This window comes from Chaetodon trifascialis, chromosome 2 (assembly GCF_039877785.1).
Source record: "Chaetodon trifascialis isolate fChaTrf1 chromosome 2, fChaTrf1.hap1, whole genome shotgun sequence".
NCBI classification, from domain to species: Eukaryota; Metazoa; Chordata; class Actinopteri; order Chaetodontiformes; family Chaetodontidae; genus Chaetodon; species Chaetodon trifascialis.
Genome location: NC_092057.1, coordinates 19,091,874 through 19,110,436, shown reverse-complemented (window position 1 = coordinate 19,110,436; position 18,563 = coordinate 19,091,874). Strand labels below are relative to the sequence as shown.

At 43.3% G+C, this 18,563-nt stretch overlaps 1 protein-coding gene across 2 annotated transcripts in view; it reads right to left on the bottom strand.

Annotated features, from left to right (window-relative positions):
• Nucleotides 1-17,900, bottom strand: part of septin9b (septin 9b) — a 74,495-nt gene extending 56,595 nt beyond the window's left edge. Inside the window, exon 1 of one of the 2 annotated variants that reach the window (XM_070976288.1) lies at nt 17,588-17,900. In XM_070976288.1, the coding sequence (XP_070832389.1) occupies nt 17,588-17,609 (22 nt within the window). In that variant the 5' untranslated portion in view covers nt 17,610-17,900. Of the gene's footprint in view, nt 1-2,608; nt 2,678-17,587 lie in introns of those variants that run through there. The other variant, XM_070976279.1, reaches the window with a different exon arrangement.
• Between the last annotated feature and the right edge of the window lie 663 nt (nt 17,901-18,563).

Below are 18,563 nucleotides of genomic sequence, written 5' to 3'. Positions count from 1 at the left end.
ACTGAAGGTGGGGCTTCCCAGTCCACTTCCTGAACTCCTTGTGCTTTCTGCTTTCATGGCTCCCTCTCTTATCATTACTAAATAATAATCCGAGAAACAATACGAGGTGATGCTGGGAGGGTAGTGGGAGGAGACCTGCAGGGCGTTCACTCATAGAGGATATCCTGTACACTTCTTTTATGGAACATGGTGAGCTGGGTGATTTCCTTGAGTTCCTTTAACTCTGGGTTCATGTGTGTTTGTGGAAGTGGGTGGGGGCTTTGTGCACGTGTGTTTCTTGGTGAGGGCATGCAGGGATCTGGGTGGATACATCAGCACTTCTAAAACCGTAGGCGCAAACAGAGGGAAAGACTTAAAGGGAAAGAGACGTTACAGACTGTGACCTCGTGTAAACTCACATACCATTAAATTAAAGGCCAATTTAAAAGTAACACTGAACATTATGTGCCGCCGTTTATGACCAGACTTGATCTATCTCATGCTGGGGATTTCACCTGTTACAGCAGCAGAATAAAAAAGGAGAAGTAGGAAGTAGAAAAAAAAGACAATTAAAAAAAAATAAAATCAACGACAAAAGAATATGTATATTATATACAAAGAATAAAAAAGAAACATGCCAAAAATACAGCGTCCTATTGTAAGTATTGTGTAATCAATCATAATGTCATGTATATAAGAACATAGGGCCCCTTCATGTTAACAAATGCAGGCAGGTTTTAATCTACTTATTTCCCAGAGGGAGTGTACCAAATGGTCCTTTAAAACATTATCAAAGAGGGATGTAACCGTCCCACTTGTACTCCCCAACTCCAACTACCGAATCATTGAGTTTATTGTTGTCAGTTTGATGCTAAACAGGCCACACAAATGCTGCAATTAGCATCTTCTCAGCAGACAGTACGCTGATTTTCTTCCTGTTGAACTGGCAGAACTTCAAGCGACATGACACAACTATTTCATTTCCAGACTGAATCCTTTGTTTTAATTTCCCTTTGTTGTATTTTAATGGCAGCCTGTCAACGATCTGACATTATAACAAGTCAATGTGGTGACCATACGGGACACTCGTGGCAGGCGACATGTCTCATTGAGCATATTATTTTAATCCTGAACAGGCTCTGGAAAAAGAAAGTCGGAGTCACTCCAAGTCAAGCGCAGATGGGTCGACAATCAAGAGGTTGAAAATGCCATCTATGCACAACAGCTCCTATCATTATTAAAACAAAGTTTGAAGGGATCCGGGGTGGGTGGGGTAGGGGGCGATGGCTGTAGTCAAGACAACATGACCAAACAGAGCTATGCAGCACAGGCTGAAAACCAGGAAGTCGCTTGGCCCATACAGAACTTCCTCAATTGAGAGGAAGTGCCTGACAGCAGTGTTTTCTTGGTGGAAAATAATGCACCATCACCTCACCTTTCTTCTGCATGGTCCTCACCCCCACTGGACTCAGGCTTTACTAAACTCCTCCACCTCCCAAGAAAAAAATCCCCCTGTCTGCGAAATATGAATAATCCAGATGGAACATTGCACAGAACTTAAAGAAATGGTGGCTGCAACAAAGAGGACAAAATGACACTGCAACACTGCCACCAAGTGGTCATAGAAATGGGTGCACGGTGTGTCTCTATGCACCAATGCGGCTTGCTGAACTCAGCCACCTTATTAACAGTCGAATTAATGGCTAATTTGCTGAGCGTCGCTCAGCTTGATGTCCAGCCTTAATCACTGTAAGATGCTAGATTAGTCTTATCGTCTTGGTGCAGACTGAACACATATGGGCCTGAACAGAAGTTCCACTAAATCTCCACCAGCATTAAACAAACCACACATCAAAAGCAGAGAATAATTGATTAAAGGAAATAAGAAGGATCTCTGCTGAGACATGCCAGAGGCTGCTGAGTAGGACGCCTCAGATGCACGACAGTATACAGACTGATACACGCTAAGCATTCCTCAAAAGAGTCTGCTGTCTGTCCAAAACCAAATCATACTAGCTGACATATGAGCTCTGCTTCCACTTCCCGATAACTTAAAATAAACCATCTGTGTCAGTCAGAATCAATCTGACAAGTGGACTCCTCAGCTTAAAGTCCAATCATGTGATGACGGCAAGAAGGTTTAACTCCGTCCTTCTCAGAACCGAGATGTGCATGCGGGTCAGCTGTAAGTCAGTATCCGACCCAAGGCTGCCGATCACAGCACAGCAGCCACTTTGCTCTGGAAGATTACGTTTCCTGACCCTGGGAAGTCATCTTTGACAGCCCATCATGTGAGGTTTACTCTCCGCCGCTCTGCGTATGGTAGCTATTCAGAAAGAGTGTGAGCGCTTTCGCAGTGAGCTCAGCTGTGGCTGTCCAATCAATGACACTGAGAGAATGTCTGAGACGTGAGTTGGCAGCTCAGACACCACATGAGATGCAAATCAGAGAGGTAGAGCCACAAAGAGGTCTGACCAAGTCAAGCACACACAACCAGAGTGGCTTCTAGCTGACTGCTGCCACTGAGAAGCCGCTTCTCCTGCAGTCTAACAAAGAATAGTCAAAGAATGTCCCGCCGGAGGAAAAACCGTCTCAGTGTTAAATTATTGAAATAAGTTTGGAAACTCACCGGCTATTCTGTCTCGCTCCATAACTCAGCGGCTCCCTCAAATAGCCACATGTAACCTCTCCTTTTTCTCTCCTCTGCCTCTTTCCCTTCCCTTTTTTCTTCACGAAGACTTCCCCTTTCTCCTGACTCAGTCACCCTGTCCCCCTCCATCAACCCTCCCTCTCTCCTCCCTCCTTTTCCTCCCTCATGTCTCCCTTGCTCTTACTTCCTCCAAGTTTTAATGTCTTCAGTCTGTCAGGATAACAAGTGAGCGGAGCAGACGTCCGCAGCCATGTGCTAGTCATATGGAGTCCCCCTTGTTTTCTTTGCTTTCTCTCTCGTAGATCTGGCTCTGTCTTGCGCACATATGATGCAGGACTTTAGCCCACATGCATCCAAAGTGACACTTTCTTATTTTTCGCCCTTCTCTTGCTCCAATGTTTTCAGTTATTCCCTTGATGCCAGTGCAAGTCTTTTTTTCTCTTCTCCCTCACACACAAACACGCTTCCCTTACACTGAAGCTGTAATGTGCCTTTGAAATAGATCCTTAACCCTTTGAGCAAAGGTCCTGGTATGAAAATAAACTCAGCCCATTTATTACAGAGACAAACTCCAGCAGTCCACCAGGACATGTAGCACTATCAAGCTCTTGAAACCCACATAAAGCCATCATCCAATCAACTGATGACTGGCTATGAGTGGACTGAATGTTTTCAACAATCCTCGTCTAAACAAGGGTCTTGTGTATAATTCTCAACATATATTCTCAATGAGGCGTGTTTATAACCAGCTACAAGATCTCAGCCAACAAGCTAGTTGACCTCCTGCACATCAGCGTTGAGTGTCTCTCATCCTCAGCTGTGCAGGAAACGACTGGACACTTGATGTCTTGTTCATCGCATTGCTCACAGTCTGAATGCATCATTATTCAGAGAGAATGGCAAAAATCACTGGTGTTACTGGAGCAACAAACACACACACACACGTCACGCCTGTGACGCTCAACCTGCAGCTTGACGAGTCCAAGGGCCGCCGCCTTGGTGAGAAACGACCAAGAAAATACAACACACACAATCTCACACACACCCATCTTTGTTTTTGTGTCAGGAAGAGAGGAGAGCTCAACAGATCACTTCCTCTTCCTTTTTCTTAAAAGGAACATCCCTCCTCAACCCATGTCTTCCAGACTTAGCGACAACACAAGGGTTAGCAGGAAGCTAAACATAAACTGTTTCTCACACCCGCACAAGTGTACGCTGACTCCAGATACGTATGTTCCTGTGTGTGTTTCAGATTTCAGAGCTCATAAAATGAAGAATATAAATGATTTTAGATTTTACGGTACATATTTATGACGTGAGCACAAATGGTAGATAAGATTAGGTGGTTCACACACACACACACACACACACACACACACACACACACACACACACACACACACACACACACACACACACACACACACACACACACACACACACACACAGCTCCCACTCCCCTGCAGTCTTGGGGCCGTTTCTGACATACGCAATAGAGAAGTGAGGAGAAGCAGAGCAGAGGAGGCAGATTATAGATATTCAAGAGTAGCTGCACTGAGAGTCGATTTAACCCCAGTCAGGCCCTCTGGCTAATTCTACACATCAGAGTGAAAACAGTATCTACAGAAGGCTATTCAGTGTGATTTAGTGTGATCTCTTTCAATTTTTTGTTGGAATTGGGCTATTTTATTGTGCAGGACAAGATGCAATTGCATTGATATCATGCCATATAAAATGTCTAATTGAATTGTACTGGGCTGCACGGTGGTGCAGCAGGTAGTGCGCGTGCCTCACAGCAAGAAGGTTGCCGGTTCGATCCCCGGGTCAGGCGGGGCCTTTCTGTGTGAAGTTTGCATGTTCTTCTCGTGCATGCGTGGGTTCTCTCCGGGTACTCCGGCTTCCTCCCACAGACCAAAAACATGCTCATTAGGTTAATTGATGACTCTAAAATTGTCCGTAGGTGTGAGTGTGAATGTTTGTTTGTCATTGCATGTGGCCCTGCAATCGGCTGGTGACCGGTTCAGGGTGTACCCCACCTCCCGCCCATTGTAGCTGGGATTGGCTCCAGCCCCCCGCAACCCCGAAAGGGATAGGCGGTATAGATAATGGATGGATGGATGAATTGTACTGAGTTAACTTAGTTGTCATTTTGGTGCCTGACAAATTTTTTTTTTTTTTTTCAACTTAGCTCTATTTCAGACTCATAGCCCCACTATAAAAATAATTAATACAATAGGAGGACATTGAGACACAGATACAGTCACTGCAGCTCACAGGTCCACAGTGATTAAACACAAACAGGCCTTAGCTCTATTTCAGACTCATAGCCCCACTATAAAAATAATAAATACAATAGGAGGACATTGAGACACAGATACAGTCACTGCAGCTCACAGGTCCACAGTGATTAAACACAAACAGGCCTTTTGCTGCAAAGCTTCCAAAAACAAGAGGACCTTGTGTGTCTACGGCTCAGTTAAGGCCATTATGATCCCATTTTTTTCTAATCCGTTAATTGACCCATAAACTTGTGCAAAAAATTCCTCTGCACGGCATGGAAGCTGGAAAAATCACTCATCACAAACACATGACTTGCACTTGCCCATCATGGGAGTTGAGCAAGATTAAAAAACAATCATTAAAAGCCACCTGAAGCCTTTTCATTGTGGCTCGACTATAACTGCATCACAGACGGGCTGCATAGAGCGGAGGGCAGTGGGCTCAAAAAAAGGGCTGTTTTAACATCATCTGGACACTTAGGAAATTTACATGCCGGCATATTGGCTTGTACATACAGTTCGCACATAGATCATAGATCATTCCTCATAATGTGACCCAAATACTTACAATTACATTTTCCAAAGGGCTAAAAAAAACTACTCTGGAGTGTTTCTCATTTGCCTGGTCAGTCTTCTGTGCATGTGATGGTCTGTTATCTGGATGCAGTATTTTTGAAAAATAAAATCAGATGCCTCCTTTTATTGATGATTTGTGCAAAAATGCAGCAGAAGTACAACCATGTGGACACAGTGACCAAAACCTCAGCTCTTATCAAGGTGATAAATTAAACTGGAAGTCAGAGAAGAAAACCAGAGAAGTTTTAAATGGGCCCTTTGGTGCTGAATCCATATGGAAGGCAGGACGCTGGTGGTGTGACAGAAGTGTGGTTTTAAAAATAGAGACGTGTCTCTTTTGGCCGCTGGCTCTTTCTGTCTCGCAATCATTTTCCAGACTTAAAAAGCTGCAGTTAATCACAGGTTCAGGGTCAGAAAAACATGTGAAACACACAATATGTGCTTATGCACTTTTTAACTCTCTCTCATATGCAGAACACACAAACACGTGTTCCGCATACATGTAAACACATGTATGCTAATGTGTGTGTGCGCACACAAACACTGCTACTGTTGCATCAAAGCTGTTAGCAAAGAAGTTTTTTTTGGATGAAGCCAAGTGGCTTTGCTGCCCCAGCATCGTCACACACCTACACACACGCACGCACACACTCAAACGTGCGCTCCAGGAGCTGTGAGCTCCTCTGGCCTCAGAACAAAGAGCAGTGACCCAGACTGAAATAAAGGCCTCCTCACTTGCACGTACACTTGTATTCACTTTTTGGCCTTTCCATACATCCCAGATTAGCAGCAGACACACACACACACACACACACACACACACACACACACACACACACACACACACACACACACACACACACACACACACACACACCTGGATATATCAGACTTTCAATGAAATAAATCACTCAGGGAATGACAGAGCGAATATAAATATCAGGATCATGATTAAAGGATGTATTTCTGACTTTTCATTATTTCATTCATTCATTTCATAATTATTCATTTTCCTAACAATATCACATAATCCTCTTTGGGGCGGTAAAATTCATCCATGTGTCTCCAGTAGATTATTTGCTCCAGTGCTTCAGAGTATTACCTAAAGTGACACTGACCTTTCTACTTTATTTATTTAAATGTTTTATCAAATTATACTTATATTTAGATTGTTTATATAAATTCCACAAAGTCCAAATTAAAACTTAATAAAGACATGGACTTATTAAAGCTCATGCAGTCGAGCTTATTTTAGGATGGTTTCGTAACATTATATCTATCCAGTGACTAAACCTGAGATTTGGCCTCATATCACTTTACAGCTGCTGTGTATCCTCTGGGGTTTTTTTAAAAGGATTTTCTATGAATCATTCCTTTTTTTTATCCATTTCATCTTAAATTAACTACATATGCCATCAGATTTTTGATGACTACTTTTCACAAGGATTTCGTTTGTGTTTTCCTGGTGCAAAAGGCGACTCTTTGCTGCCTTTTCACATTAAACTATGGAGTTTGAGCCATTAGAGAACATAATTCAGACAAACCTGATGCACAGGGACAGGCCTCCCTCATTCATACCTTTCACCACCTTCCCTCTCTATCATCTCAACCTGCTGTTGAGATACAGAGAGACCCTCCCACCACACACACAAACACCCACATATGCACACACTCAAACTTACACACGTGCATGAACACTCGAACATCCACTTAAAATCAGACACACAGACACAAAGGCTTATCAGAGCAGATTCCTCTTGCATGACCGTACACCCTGTAAACAGACAACACACACACACACGCACACACACACACACACACACACACACACACACACACACACACACACACACACACACACACACATATGCACACACACAGCCTCTCTCTTTCTTTGCTTTCCTATGTATACTTCAAACACGCCGCCTATATTTGCACCCGATGAGGCAGATGGTCATAAGGCACAGACGGGCATGTGTGCTTATTCACTCATGCAAGGCAAACTCACACACACACACACCCAACCCCCCCACCCGACAAAAAAAAAAAAAAAAAAATGTGTATTACACATTGACTAAGGGTGGATGGTGAGCCTTGGGGTGCACATTAATGTAAGCCGTCACTTCAGAGCACGACCTATGGTCAAACGCGTGACTCAAACATGCTAAATTTAGTTATATAACAGTCGAGCAAAAAAACTCACCAGCATGCCAGCCAACACTAAAGGGATGCCTGCGGGGCAGCGATGCACAATGAAGGAGAAAGAACAGTGGGGAGAAGATAAAACATAAAAGGAGAAGAGGAGGAGCAAGTGAGGGAAGTAGTGAAAGAGGTAAATGGAGGGGAAGAAGAAAGGAGCGAAGGTGAGGGAGGAGATGAGGAAGAGCTGCTTGTGTCTTCAGGGGTGAAAAACACATATATGATAGCAAACCACTCTTACACGCTATCTTAAGGTGGAATTATACATGAGAATTATACATGTCACACTGTGACATGACAAAAGCACGGGTACATTTAGGTGCTTTCAGGGACCTGGTGTAGCGCAAGCAGGCTCACTGGCCAGCTTTCAATCCACTGCTGTTATGAGAATATTAGGAGCTGGTTTGTCTTGACAAGCAGTCAGTGGCACTAATGCTTCAGTGGATGTTAAAGCCAGTCTCTATTTTACTTGTTTGGTATTTCCCTCCATTTTTAACATCAACAGAAACACACAGGTGAAAACAAGCAGCCCAAACTGACCAAATCACAGGTTTTTTTTTTTTTTTGAGGTTAGGTATAGTATAGCCTTCTGCATAGCTTTGAGGTGTACATGCAAAAGCTCTGTTGCTGCGCTAACTCCTGAAAAGACAAATCTGGCTTCAAGTATACACAGATGCACCTATCAAAACAGAGAAAAACAGTGTAATTCACACTTGAAATTCACAGTGTGGTGCAAACACTATCCATATGTGACACACTTACAGGCGCGTTCAACTGCAGACACACATGCACTGCTCACTGCCTTTATTCCCTCAAGTCCCCCCAAAAAACCTCTTTGCTCCAGAAATAACAGCAGACACTCAAGAATCCCGTCTGCAAATAGGAGACGGTGGAGAATGAAGAAGAGAAAACAGTGCGATGTGGTGCTGTTAGCCACAGCCCGATGACCTCACTGGAGCGCTACGCGGCACTCATCTTCCCCCTGCCTGGTCTCCATCATACCCACACACATGCACACAGAGAGACAGAGAGAGGAGCTGTCCTCCTCGTTTGTGTCCCCTGCTGCTCCAGCCTACACATCCAACCTGGGGCATGTACAGGGACGACACAACTCTTCACATCACTCATCTACACAAGCCAAATTTAAAACCATGCTCCCATGCAAACCATGAGGAAATGTGTTTTAGTACACACAAAGGGCTCCCATGGCTTGTTCCAGAAAGATTTCACTTTTCTTTCTCTAAGTGCTATTTACTGAATTTGGGGAGTGCCAAATAATGGTGAAACAATCTTCTAAATAACACTGTGAACCAACATGTGAGTGATCTGTATGGACCGCAGTGATGATGATGATGATAATGATGATGATGATGATTCTCAGTGTTTTTCTCCTGTTACAGCTATGAGGTTAAACCTGACAAGCAATCCTCTTAAACATAATGTACCTTCCAACATAAGCCTATGCATTATTCATAGACTGTGAGACAGTAAGTACACATCATTACAGCAATCTGGCAATAAGAAGACCCGACTGTATCTCCATTTTCCAATCAGACTTCTCAGCCTGGCTTGATGGTAGTTTCCAGCGAATCTGGCTCAGGGAGAGAAATGGACGGGAGAGCCGGTCTGCTCTTGTTCTTTAATTCAAATTCAACAGCTCAGTTTGTTCTTCTTTTTTTACACTGAATCAAAAATGATCAACACAAGGCATTTCAGGTGAAAATGAAAGCCATATCTCTCAGTCTGCTTCCCATTCACTCGTGTGGCATTTCCGTGCAGATTCAGAACTGCTGACCTGCTGGGTTAAGCGAACAGAGGCAGCCTGGATTCAATAAAAGGTATGAGTGATTGTCTGAGAATTGGTAACATATCATTTATATGCAATATCTGAATCTTTGTCATGAAACCCACTCTTGAGATCACCATGTCCTTGGTGGACATTCATGGTTCTCCTATGAAGAAAAAGGTATATGTAATGTTTACTATGTTGACCATCTTAGTTTAGCATGTTAGCATGGTGGCATTTGCTAATTAGCATTAAACACAATTGGCTGAGGCTGATGGGAATGCCTTTAGTTTTGCAGGTATCTGGAAATAAAATATTGAACAAATCAAAATTTTGACCTGCTGGTGGTGTTGGATAAAAAGTCAGGGGATCACCAAAGTCAGAAGGATTTATCCTTTGGTGTCCATGAATGTCGGTAAAAATAAATTCATAGCGATCCATCAAACAGGTATTTCAGTCTGGACCAAAGTGGTCACCATCCCTTTAGCGTGGCTAAAAATACAACAGAATCTGAAATGAAGCAGGACCTAAATGTCCCCCTGTGCTGTGAATAATTCCACACAGAAACACTGACCTCTATAATTACTAACAATCCATCACAAACTCTCAACCACTGAAGATGTTTCACAGCTCATAAAACTGGTAGTCAAAACAAAGAGCAAAACTCATGGCCAAAGTCGTTACTGATGCTGAGTCAGCAACTGGCACGACTTCCAGTCAGCGCTTAAGCGCGCTCAACCAATCGGCTGCGAGAACCAGAAAAAATCACGACAATAACCAATACATGACCCTGTTACTCAGGACACACACAGTGCAAGCACACACATATGTAAAGAAGCACACTCACGAGGTCCTGTCCAGTCAAATCCAGCTCACAGAAAAGCCCCCTCCCTTTATAAAATACACAAATAACTCATATAGGCTCCTCTCTTCCAGTCCTATGACAATTTAAATCCCTTTTTCAGGTCACTTGGACTGTCAGAGGCTGTAAAAGTGCTAGTAGTGCAGTTTGTCTGTCCCAGCATGGCTGTGGTAATACTGCTGGCTATTATCTCCTCACCATAAGGTAATCATTAAATGTGAGGGGGAGCTGGCAGCAGCCTACGTAAAATGGGATATCCTCAAAGTTCCAGATCCCTGGTAGGAAAGAAGGGGTCTGCTGTAGCAATTGATAAGTGTGTGGGCACTGTGTGGATATTGCAGATGGAGTAGAAGCCACTGTGGAAGTCCCAGCACCTTTCATCCATTCTGCAAGGCTTTTTCAAAGAACTCCTTTTGTGGCTTTGAGTGGCACCGAAGCAAGAATCAAAACAGCCTGAAATGTTGCCTTCACAAATCCATATGAAATTAGTTAAGCTGGAACAATAACAGTCTGTCAGCAGTGCTTAGTGCTTCCCACAGTGTGTAATTTAGCTCATTGTGCATTGTGCTATTACACACCACACTGCTTAACTGTGCATTAGGTAATTGAGTAAAGGTAAGCTTAGACAGAGCATGGATGAGAGGAGCAGAGCTATGTGATTTGGCTGACTATCAGAAGGTAAAGAAGCCAGCCACATCTGCCCGAGGCCTTCTGCTTTCACCTCCATCTCTGCAAATTAGCCTGAACTGATGGAGGGATGTTGAAGAAGAGAGACGAGCAGGGAGAACGAGGAGAGAGTTCCTGTGGTTCCCTGTGGCTTCAGACCTCTGTAATCAGCATGCCAAGCTCCTGATGTCTAAATCCACAACTCGGACCCAGACAGTCCACACATACTCTATACACACAGACACGCACAGAGCGAGCTCCTGACACATGAGCCCTGCGGCGAGCACGTCCCAAATAAATGCGAGATGACTGAGTGTGAATCTGTATCTATGCAGTCTCACACTGAGCCATGACATGTAAAATTCATTAGCATCTGAGTTTTATGATTTCCCAAATAGATAATAACTGAGATTAGAAAAATAAGTAAATAAACTTCTTGGTAGGGCTGGACTGACACTAGATGACCAATATTGATATCTGGTATGGATAAATCGGCCGATCTACATTTTTTGACAAAAATACATAACATGAACACTATTGTCCCCATACAGATGTCGATACGAGCTCAACCACACCAGAAAAATGAGGTATAGGTATACTTTTCAAAATGGATATTATGACCCATGTTTACATTTATTTTAGGAAGTGACCTCTAGTGGTGACACTAATTTTGACAGGAGCAAAGCAGGAAGTCAAGTGAAGTAGTATAAAGACAGAATGTCCTGATATGGAGGAAGGTGAGGTGGCTGGATGGGTCATGTCCAGTGTGAAACTGAAAGTCAACATCATGTCACATGCGTCACAGTAACATATGTATTTTCACCCATGATCTAACCATAACCAAGGAGTTTTGGTGCCTGTGACCATTTGACAAAGTTTCATCTTCGTCGCTGGTATTCTCTGAAATATCGTTTGTCAAAGATCATTCAATCTCCAGTCCTCCACAACATTTCTCTCTTGTCGTTGTATCTAGAGCTTAAAGTGAAGAAGGTGTCAGTGACACAGATATGTCATAGGACAGCCTCTCGTCTGAAGACCCAAAGAAAACATTTGGACATGTAAAAAATTCAGATAAATGGGAAAATTGTTGTATCGTTTTGGAACAAATTTCTAGAAATCAAGTATGAGTGGTTTCAGAGTTATGACTATTAATTTTAACACACGTGTGCACAAACAAAACCTCGCGTTATTCCACGTACGCCATCAAATTATCACAGAAACTGCAAAGTATTTGACGTGATCTCATTATGATCAGCCCATGCTTCACTAATGGCATCTGCTTGTAACATCAGGTGTTTCTTTAATGAGCATGCAGCAATATCATTCACGAGTGACTGGCTGCTCATCATGATAAGCAGCAGTGACATGGCCCGTTTTCATCCTTATGTTATTCATGGGAGGGGGGGGCTTTGTTAAGCTAAGACGTCATCATCGACCGTCTCTATTTATAGTCAAACTCTGACACAGTGGCAGATGATGTCACACTTGCATTTGTGCATGCATGTGCACACGACTGCGAGGGCATATTCAGCAGGGAGAGAGGTCTCCTCTGTGTACGCACTCATTGTTGAATTATGGGTCAGCATTTCCGAGCCCAGCGTTTAATCACATTGGAATTACAGCTGTGAAGGGAGAAGAAGTGAGAGACGAAACCATGAGAGACAGAGCAAAACCCATATGTCACTTCCTGTAGTGGGAGGCGAAGGATTAGGCTAATCGCTGAGGGAAAGTTTATCTAAGGGAAAAAAAAGTTTTCAATGAGAGAAACTTTGCTTGAATTACTGGTTTCTAAGGCAGGCCTCAGGGCCTGAGATGGTGAGCTTTTGTACTTGGCACTTACAAAAGAAGACTGATAAATGTAGTCTAATACTCATGGAGGCTTTCAAGTAGGGGTTTAATGTGATAAGGATTATATGAACCGCAGAGCTTGGCAGCCTGACTCTAAGGTAGTGAATTAAATAGATGCTCACCGATGAATAGCAGAGTAATAAAGACAGCTTTATTATCAGAGGGAGTAGTAGTGGCAGTCCAGGCCAACATATGACTCAGACTGAAGGGAATCTAGCTCAGCTGTCACTGAAGAGCTATTGTTGAAGTGAAATAAAGAGCTGTATTGACTCCCCTCAACTGCTGCTTCTCTATGGGACCCACTGGTGTGGTTTTGTGGGAGGACGGATGACATGATGGATGCTGCAGTTTAAAGTGTCATGGCATTTTTAAGAAACCAGTGAGACACGGCTAGTCCCCCTAAAGTCATCTGTGCAACAGAGGAATGAATGACTGCGCTGATCTGTGATCAGTTTAACCTCCATCTTACTGTCATGAGTTTTATAGCGATAGAAAGTGATTGATAGCCTACAGATTAGCATTGACCTATACTTCTTTCATTTGGACGAGTTTAGTGCTGGAGCAATTCATCTGATAACATTTAAATAATCAGCCAAACATTTACTTTTCACAGCTTCTCAAATCTGGGAACTTTCTGTCTTTCTGTCTGGAAGTATTAAGTCACCGTGGACTCTGTGAACATCTGGCGGATATTTGATATTCTCCATTTTCTCTCGGTTGTGTGATTAATTAATATAAGTAAATTATAAAATATAATCAATTTATCCATTGCTACATGGGTTGAAGCACTTTGAAACACAATTTGTGAACACAGTATTGATCATCTTTCAACTTGATGGCTTTAACCTTTTCAAGCACAGTTGCTTATGGACACATCAAGCAGCAGATAGCAACAAGATAGATAACAACATAATAATTCATTTGGTGTTTGTTTCTGACCACCTAGTGGATGTTAGTCCAATATTCTCTCTCTGTCAGCTCCGTTTTTGGTCTCTACCAACTCCAGAAGGAAATATCTGGCTAGTTGCTAACTGCTAGTTGCTAGTTGCTGTTTGGTGCTGAGCAGGTAGTGTATAATGGGAAAATAACACTATGAGAGCAGTGAGAGTGATCCAAAACAGTACAGTTGCAGGTCAGATAGCTAAACAATGAACTGAAACTCTATAAAGCTCAGAATGGAGTTTCAGATTCAGATTCAGGTTATTATTCATCACAGAAAACGGTTTAAAGGGTTCTTCGATACGAGTGACATTGTTTTCCCACTGTATTTAGATGCATTATAATATCAAAACACTATCAGTTAGCAGCTTTAAGTTTTAAGTCCACTGTGATCTTTTCATCATGATACAATTTCACTGAAATTCACTAAACGATCATTCTGACGCATCTCTAGGTGACGCGTGGACGTTTGGGAGTCGATGCAGACAGGACCTGCGTTATGAAAGAGACCTAATCTCATTAGAAGCACATCCCCTGTCAAACATGCCATAACCAAATTTAGCCAAGACAAATATTATAGTATGTGGGCCAAAGTCTGCACGTCACCCACTACATCTAATCCAGCAGGCTAAATCCTGGCCATCACGCCCTCTAGTGAGCTGAGCTGTGTCGAGATGTTGAGTCATTTCCTTGTAAAACTGAGCAGAGCAGAGATGAGAATGTTTCCCCAAGACATCCAGCATCGTGGTAGTCAGCGCATGTTCTCTATAAAGTCTACAGTTTTAACACGATGACCTTAAAATACTTAAGACATTTGTTGAAAAGTCATGAAAACATGTTTACAGTCAAAGTCGTCTTCACTGGCACTGCATCCGTCAGTTCCATCCACACAAATCAACATCAAGAATGGCTTCCCTGAGTTTTTATCAAATCTTCTATCAAACATGAAAAGTCCATCAAATCCACATAGCCAGCCCCCACAGCAAATGCTCACCACAAAGGAGTCTATTCAAGCTGAGGACGAGTCTGTTTTCAAAAATGACCCAACCGTGAGAATATATAACACAGCTGACTGGAATCTCTCATGCGTAGGAAGATAGAAAGAAAAAATGGAGGCAGAGAAAAAAGCAGTGCATTTATTCCACTGGGTCTCCCTGTTCATTCAGGGTCACATTACTTGAAAAAACAACACAACATGGGTACATGAAATTAATGAAGCCCAATAAGCTCTGGGTCTCACCGGACTTTCCTAAATGGGAACCAACATACTTTTGTTAGTGATCTAAGGAACAACACAATGCTCACAGGTAAAAACTGCTAGGGATGACAGGATATGACACGTGTACATATATATACATATGCACAACAACATAAGCCAAGGTTCATGGTCTGTCCAGACCATTTTAATAGACGATAGCTGCTCTCAATTACACATCTGCACAACTTCAAACCCCTGCTTTCTCCAGCGTTATCACACTGTGAGACAGCCCACTCTAACTACCAGAACTTCTGCTTGGGATGATAAGTTGGCGGACATATAGAGGAGAGAAGACTAAAAAGGCTCCCTATTAAAAGCATCTTTTTGTTCCTGCTGATTGGGTTCCCTCTCAGTTCAGCCATGAAATGCTCCAGCCCAGCAGACAATCGGACACCTTGAGGTCAAGCTGCTGCACGGAGAAACTGCTGGAGTCTCGACGAGGAGGAGAGCTGAGCTGAGGAGGAGAGAGTGTGGCCGCCCGGTTTGATGGTTTGTCTTTGCCTGGAGAGAGATCTGACTACCAGTCAAACTAAAGATCAAAGTGCATTAAGAGCTCTGAGTTAAAACAGTCGCCATTGTTCAGTAAACAGTGACTCTCTCTTCTAGTACACACTACATCACATCCAGACTTTCTTCTTTTCCGGGAGAAGTGTGAAACAATGACACAACACCTGAAAGTGTCTGTTGATGTCCACTGCCTCCAGCAGTCTGACCACCTACTAAGCTACTGATCCACCGCTGCTTAGAGACAACAGCTAGTGGTTTGAGGGTGTTTGCACAGTGCTGTGTCAATGCAGGTGCAGCGGTGAGGATGTCCAGAGATAGAAAGTGACAGTTAGTGATAAGGCTCCCGAAACAGGCCCATCCCTTACCTCCAAGCAAGACCTTTCCCACATTTCTAGTCAGTAAAAGGTCAAGCACTGATTCCTTCAGGCTCCAGACTGCTGCTCTGTTTGTGATAGTTGCTGTGTGCATAGTTAATCTGGATTTTCTGGAAATAAGATGACAGAAGATCAGAAGTGGACTGTGTGAAATGTAAAGCCGTGTTTCCTCTGCATGGTACGGCTGGACTCCGCTCCACTCGCCTTTGGTACTGTAATCTAATTTTCTCAGTTTTCCACTGCAGATAACACCCCTCGAAGTTGGCAGGATTCTTAGCTGATCGTCACAGCGGCGCCTTCACTTTTCCAGCAGTTGGGAAACAACTTTTTGACTTTTATCTTGAGAAGCTGCAGCTTTTTTAATGCAAAACCAACAACTTCACTGCTAACCGTTTCCTCTGCTCCGCTCACATTCGCTGTCACTCTCTGCTGTTTGCTCGTTCAAACACACACTCGCTGTGCACACACTTAAAGGGGCTTTTCTCTGTCTGCACATCATCAACTGACCAGGTTTTTTTTGGTTTTTTTGTTTTTTTAAATCTGGTGAATCAAAACGTGGATCAATAGCACAGACAAACAGTTCCAAGGTCGTTTGTTTAAAACTTAATTTACTTGTGAGATGAAAGCAAAAACATTTAAGTCTCCAGGTTTGACCTGATAAAAGACACTGATAGCTGCCCACCTGGAATGTAACAAAACACTGTTAACACAACTTTGTAAGGTTTCCTATGAAGATCTGACACAGCCTTTTCTCCAATTACTTAATAATATCCAGTGTGATTATTAGCTTTGTCTTTTATTCCACAAATGAACACGACAAGCTTTACTTCAAACTCATTGTTACATATGAGTCCTGTTTTCAACACAAGTCAGTGCAGCATCAGCTTGTGCCACATTCCTGTTTCTGTTTAATCTAGAGCGCTTTAATTTTTCTCCCCAGAGCCCGTGCCGTGTTCCTAAATGTTGAGAGAGGGCTAATGCACAGATGGGGCCTGAGCAAAGCCAGAGATGCATTACAAACACACACACTCGAGCACACAATGCAGAAGCACACACGACAACGTGAACACTGACATCATGAGCAAGCAAATGTCTAAAATGCCCGTTCAAGGCAAAGACACACACACAGCACTATGAGTCAAGCGCAGCCTGCGGGGGCCAGTGCATCCATACAGAAGGTCAGGCTGAGAAGGACAGACGATGATGCACATCAGACTGTAATAGCCAGGGGACCCCGAGGTGCTCCCCTGGGTGCTGCACACTCAGCCGCAAAGCGAAGTGGCCCAAAACAACAGAGGGGGCGAAGAAAGAGTGAAAGAGTTTGGCAAGTTGGAAAGGGATAAAAAGACAGCTAAAGACAAATAGAAATAAAGTTTAAAGAGAACACTCAGAGGTGCCATTTCCACACAGAAAGAATTCATCTGAACTACACAGTTATTTCAGAAATACTGCAGTCACATACAGCTCGTGCAGAATTACTCTGACATGCATTCATTAGCATTTCATAGATTCAGAATGTGCCGAAAGTAGGCCACACTTTTATGCATGATTCACAAAGTAATTTTCTGCAGAGTTCAGCTCATCTGGCTGAATAAGTTAAAATGAAACCTTATGTTATCACCATATTAAATGTACTTCAGCATGCTTGTTCCAAACATCTGTACCTGAATTGGGAGTCTTCTTCATGCTCTGGGCTTGCAGGTGCTCCACTTCTTTCAGTCGTCAGTAAAAGCAGCGCTTCTGCCCTCAGAGGAAACCCGGGACTGTCTGTCTCTCGCGGTCCCGCCGTCCAAAAACCGGAGCCGACTTTGTCGTCAGAGTTTCGCTGCACTTGCTCTTGTGCAGCTCGCTCCCGCTGCGTGATGACACTGTGTGACTGCAGGCAGCGCAGATGCAGAAGTGCCGTGTGATCCGCTGCGCTCGGTGATGTGCGCTTCAGTGGTACACTGAGATCCTCGAGACCGCACGACCATGGTAGAAGAAATGTGATGTGAGCGCACGAGTAGAAGGGGGGGGGGGGGGGGGGCACTGACGCGCCTTTACGCACGGATCCCAAGTAGAGAGAGCACATTATCTTTCCAGAGCTGGCTCCTTACTCAAAGAAAAATAATTACTATTCACATTCAGACATAACAATGAATAAAGGCTGCCTTGAACAGTCGTCCTTTCCGTGAGAAGCTCAACTCTTCTGATATTTTTGCGTTAATCCTGCGTTTCTCAACTTGTGTCTGATGAACTTATGAAAAAAGTGAGCACCGACTGCTTGCTTGCTTGCTTGATTGATTGGTTGATTGACTGTTTGATTGATGATGACTGACTGCGAAGTAGACAGTATCTGTTAGAGGCCTTTACTCTGTGTATATATGGAAACGTTATCTTCCCCTTTTTCACCTTGAACGCACCTCTCAGCAGACACTTCTGCTCAGATACTGACAGACTAATGAGATAAAGACATGTAAATGTTCTGCAGACAGACTCCCTGAGCAGCCACATTACCGTTCAGAGTTTGTGTTTGGTGCTCATTAGAAATGTGCACAGCTGCCACTGAACGACTGTTCACTGCTGCCCTCTTGTGGCCAAAATTAAGCGTGTAATAGTTTAATGGCTTTTACACACAAAGTAAACACATGGATGGAAGAT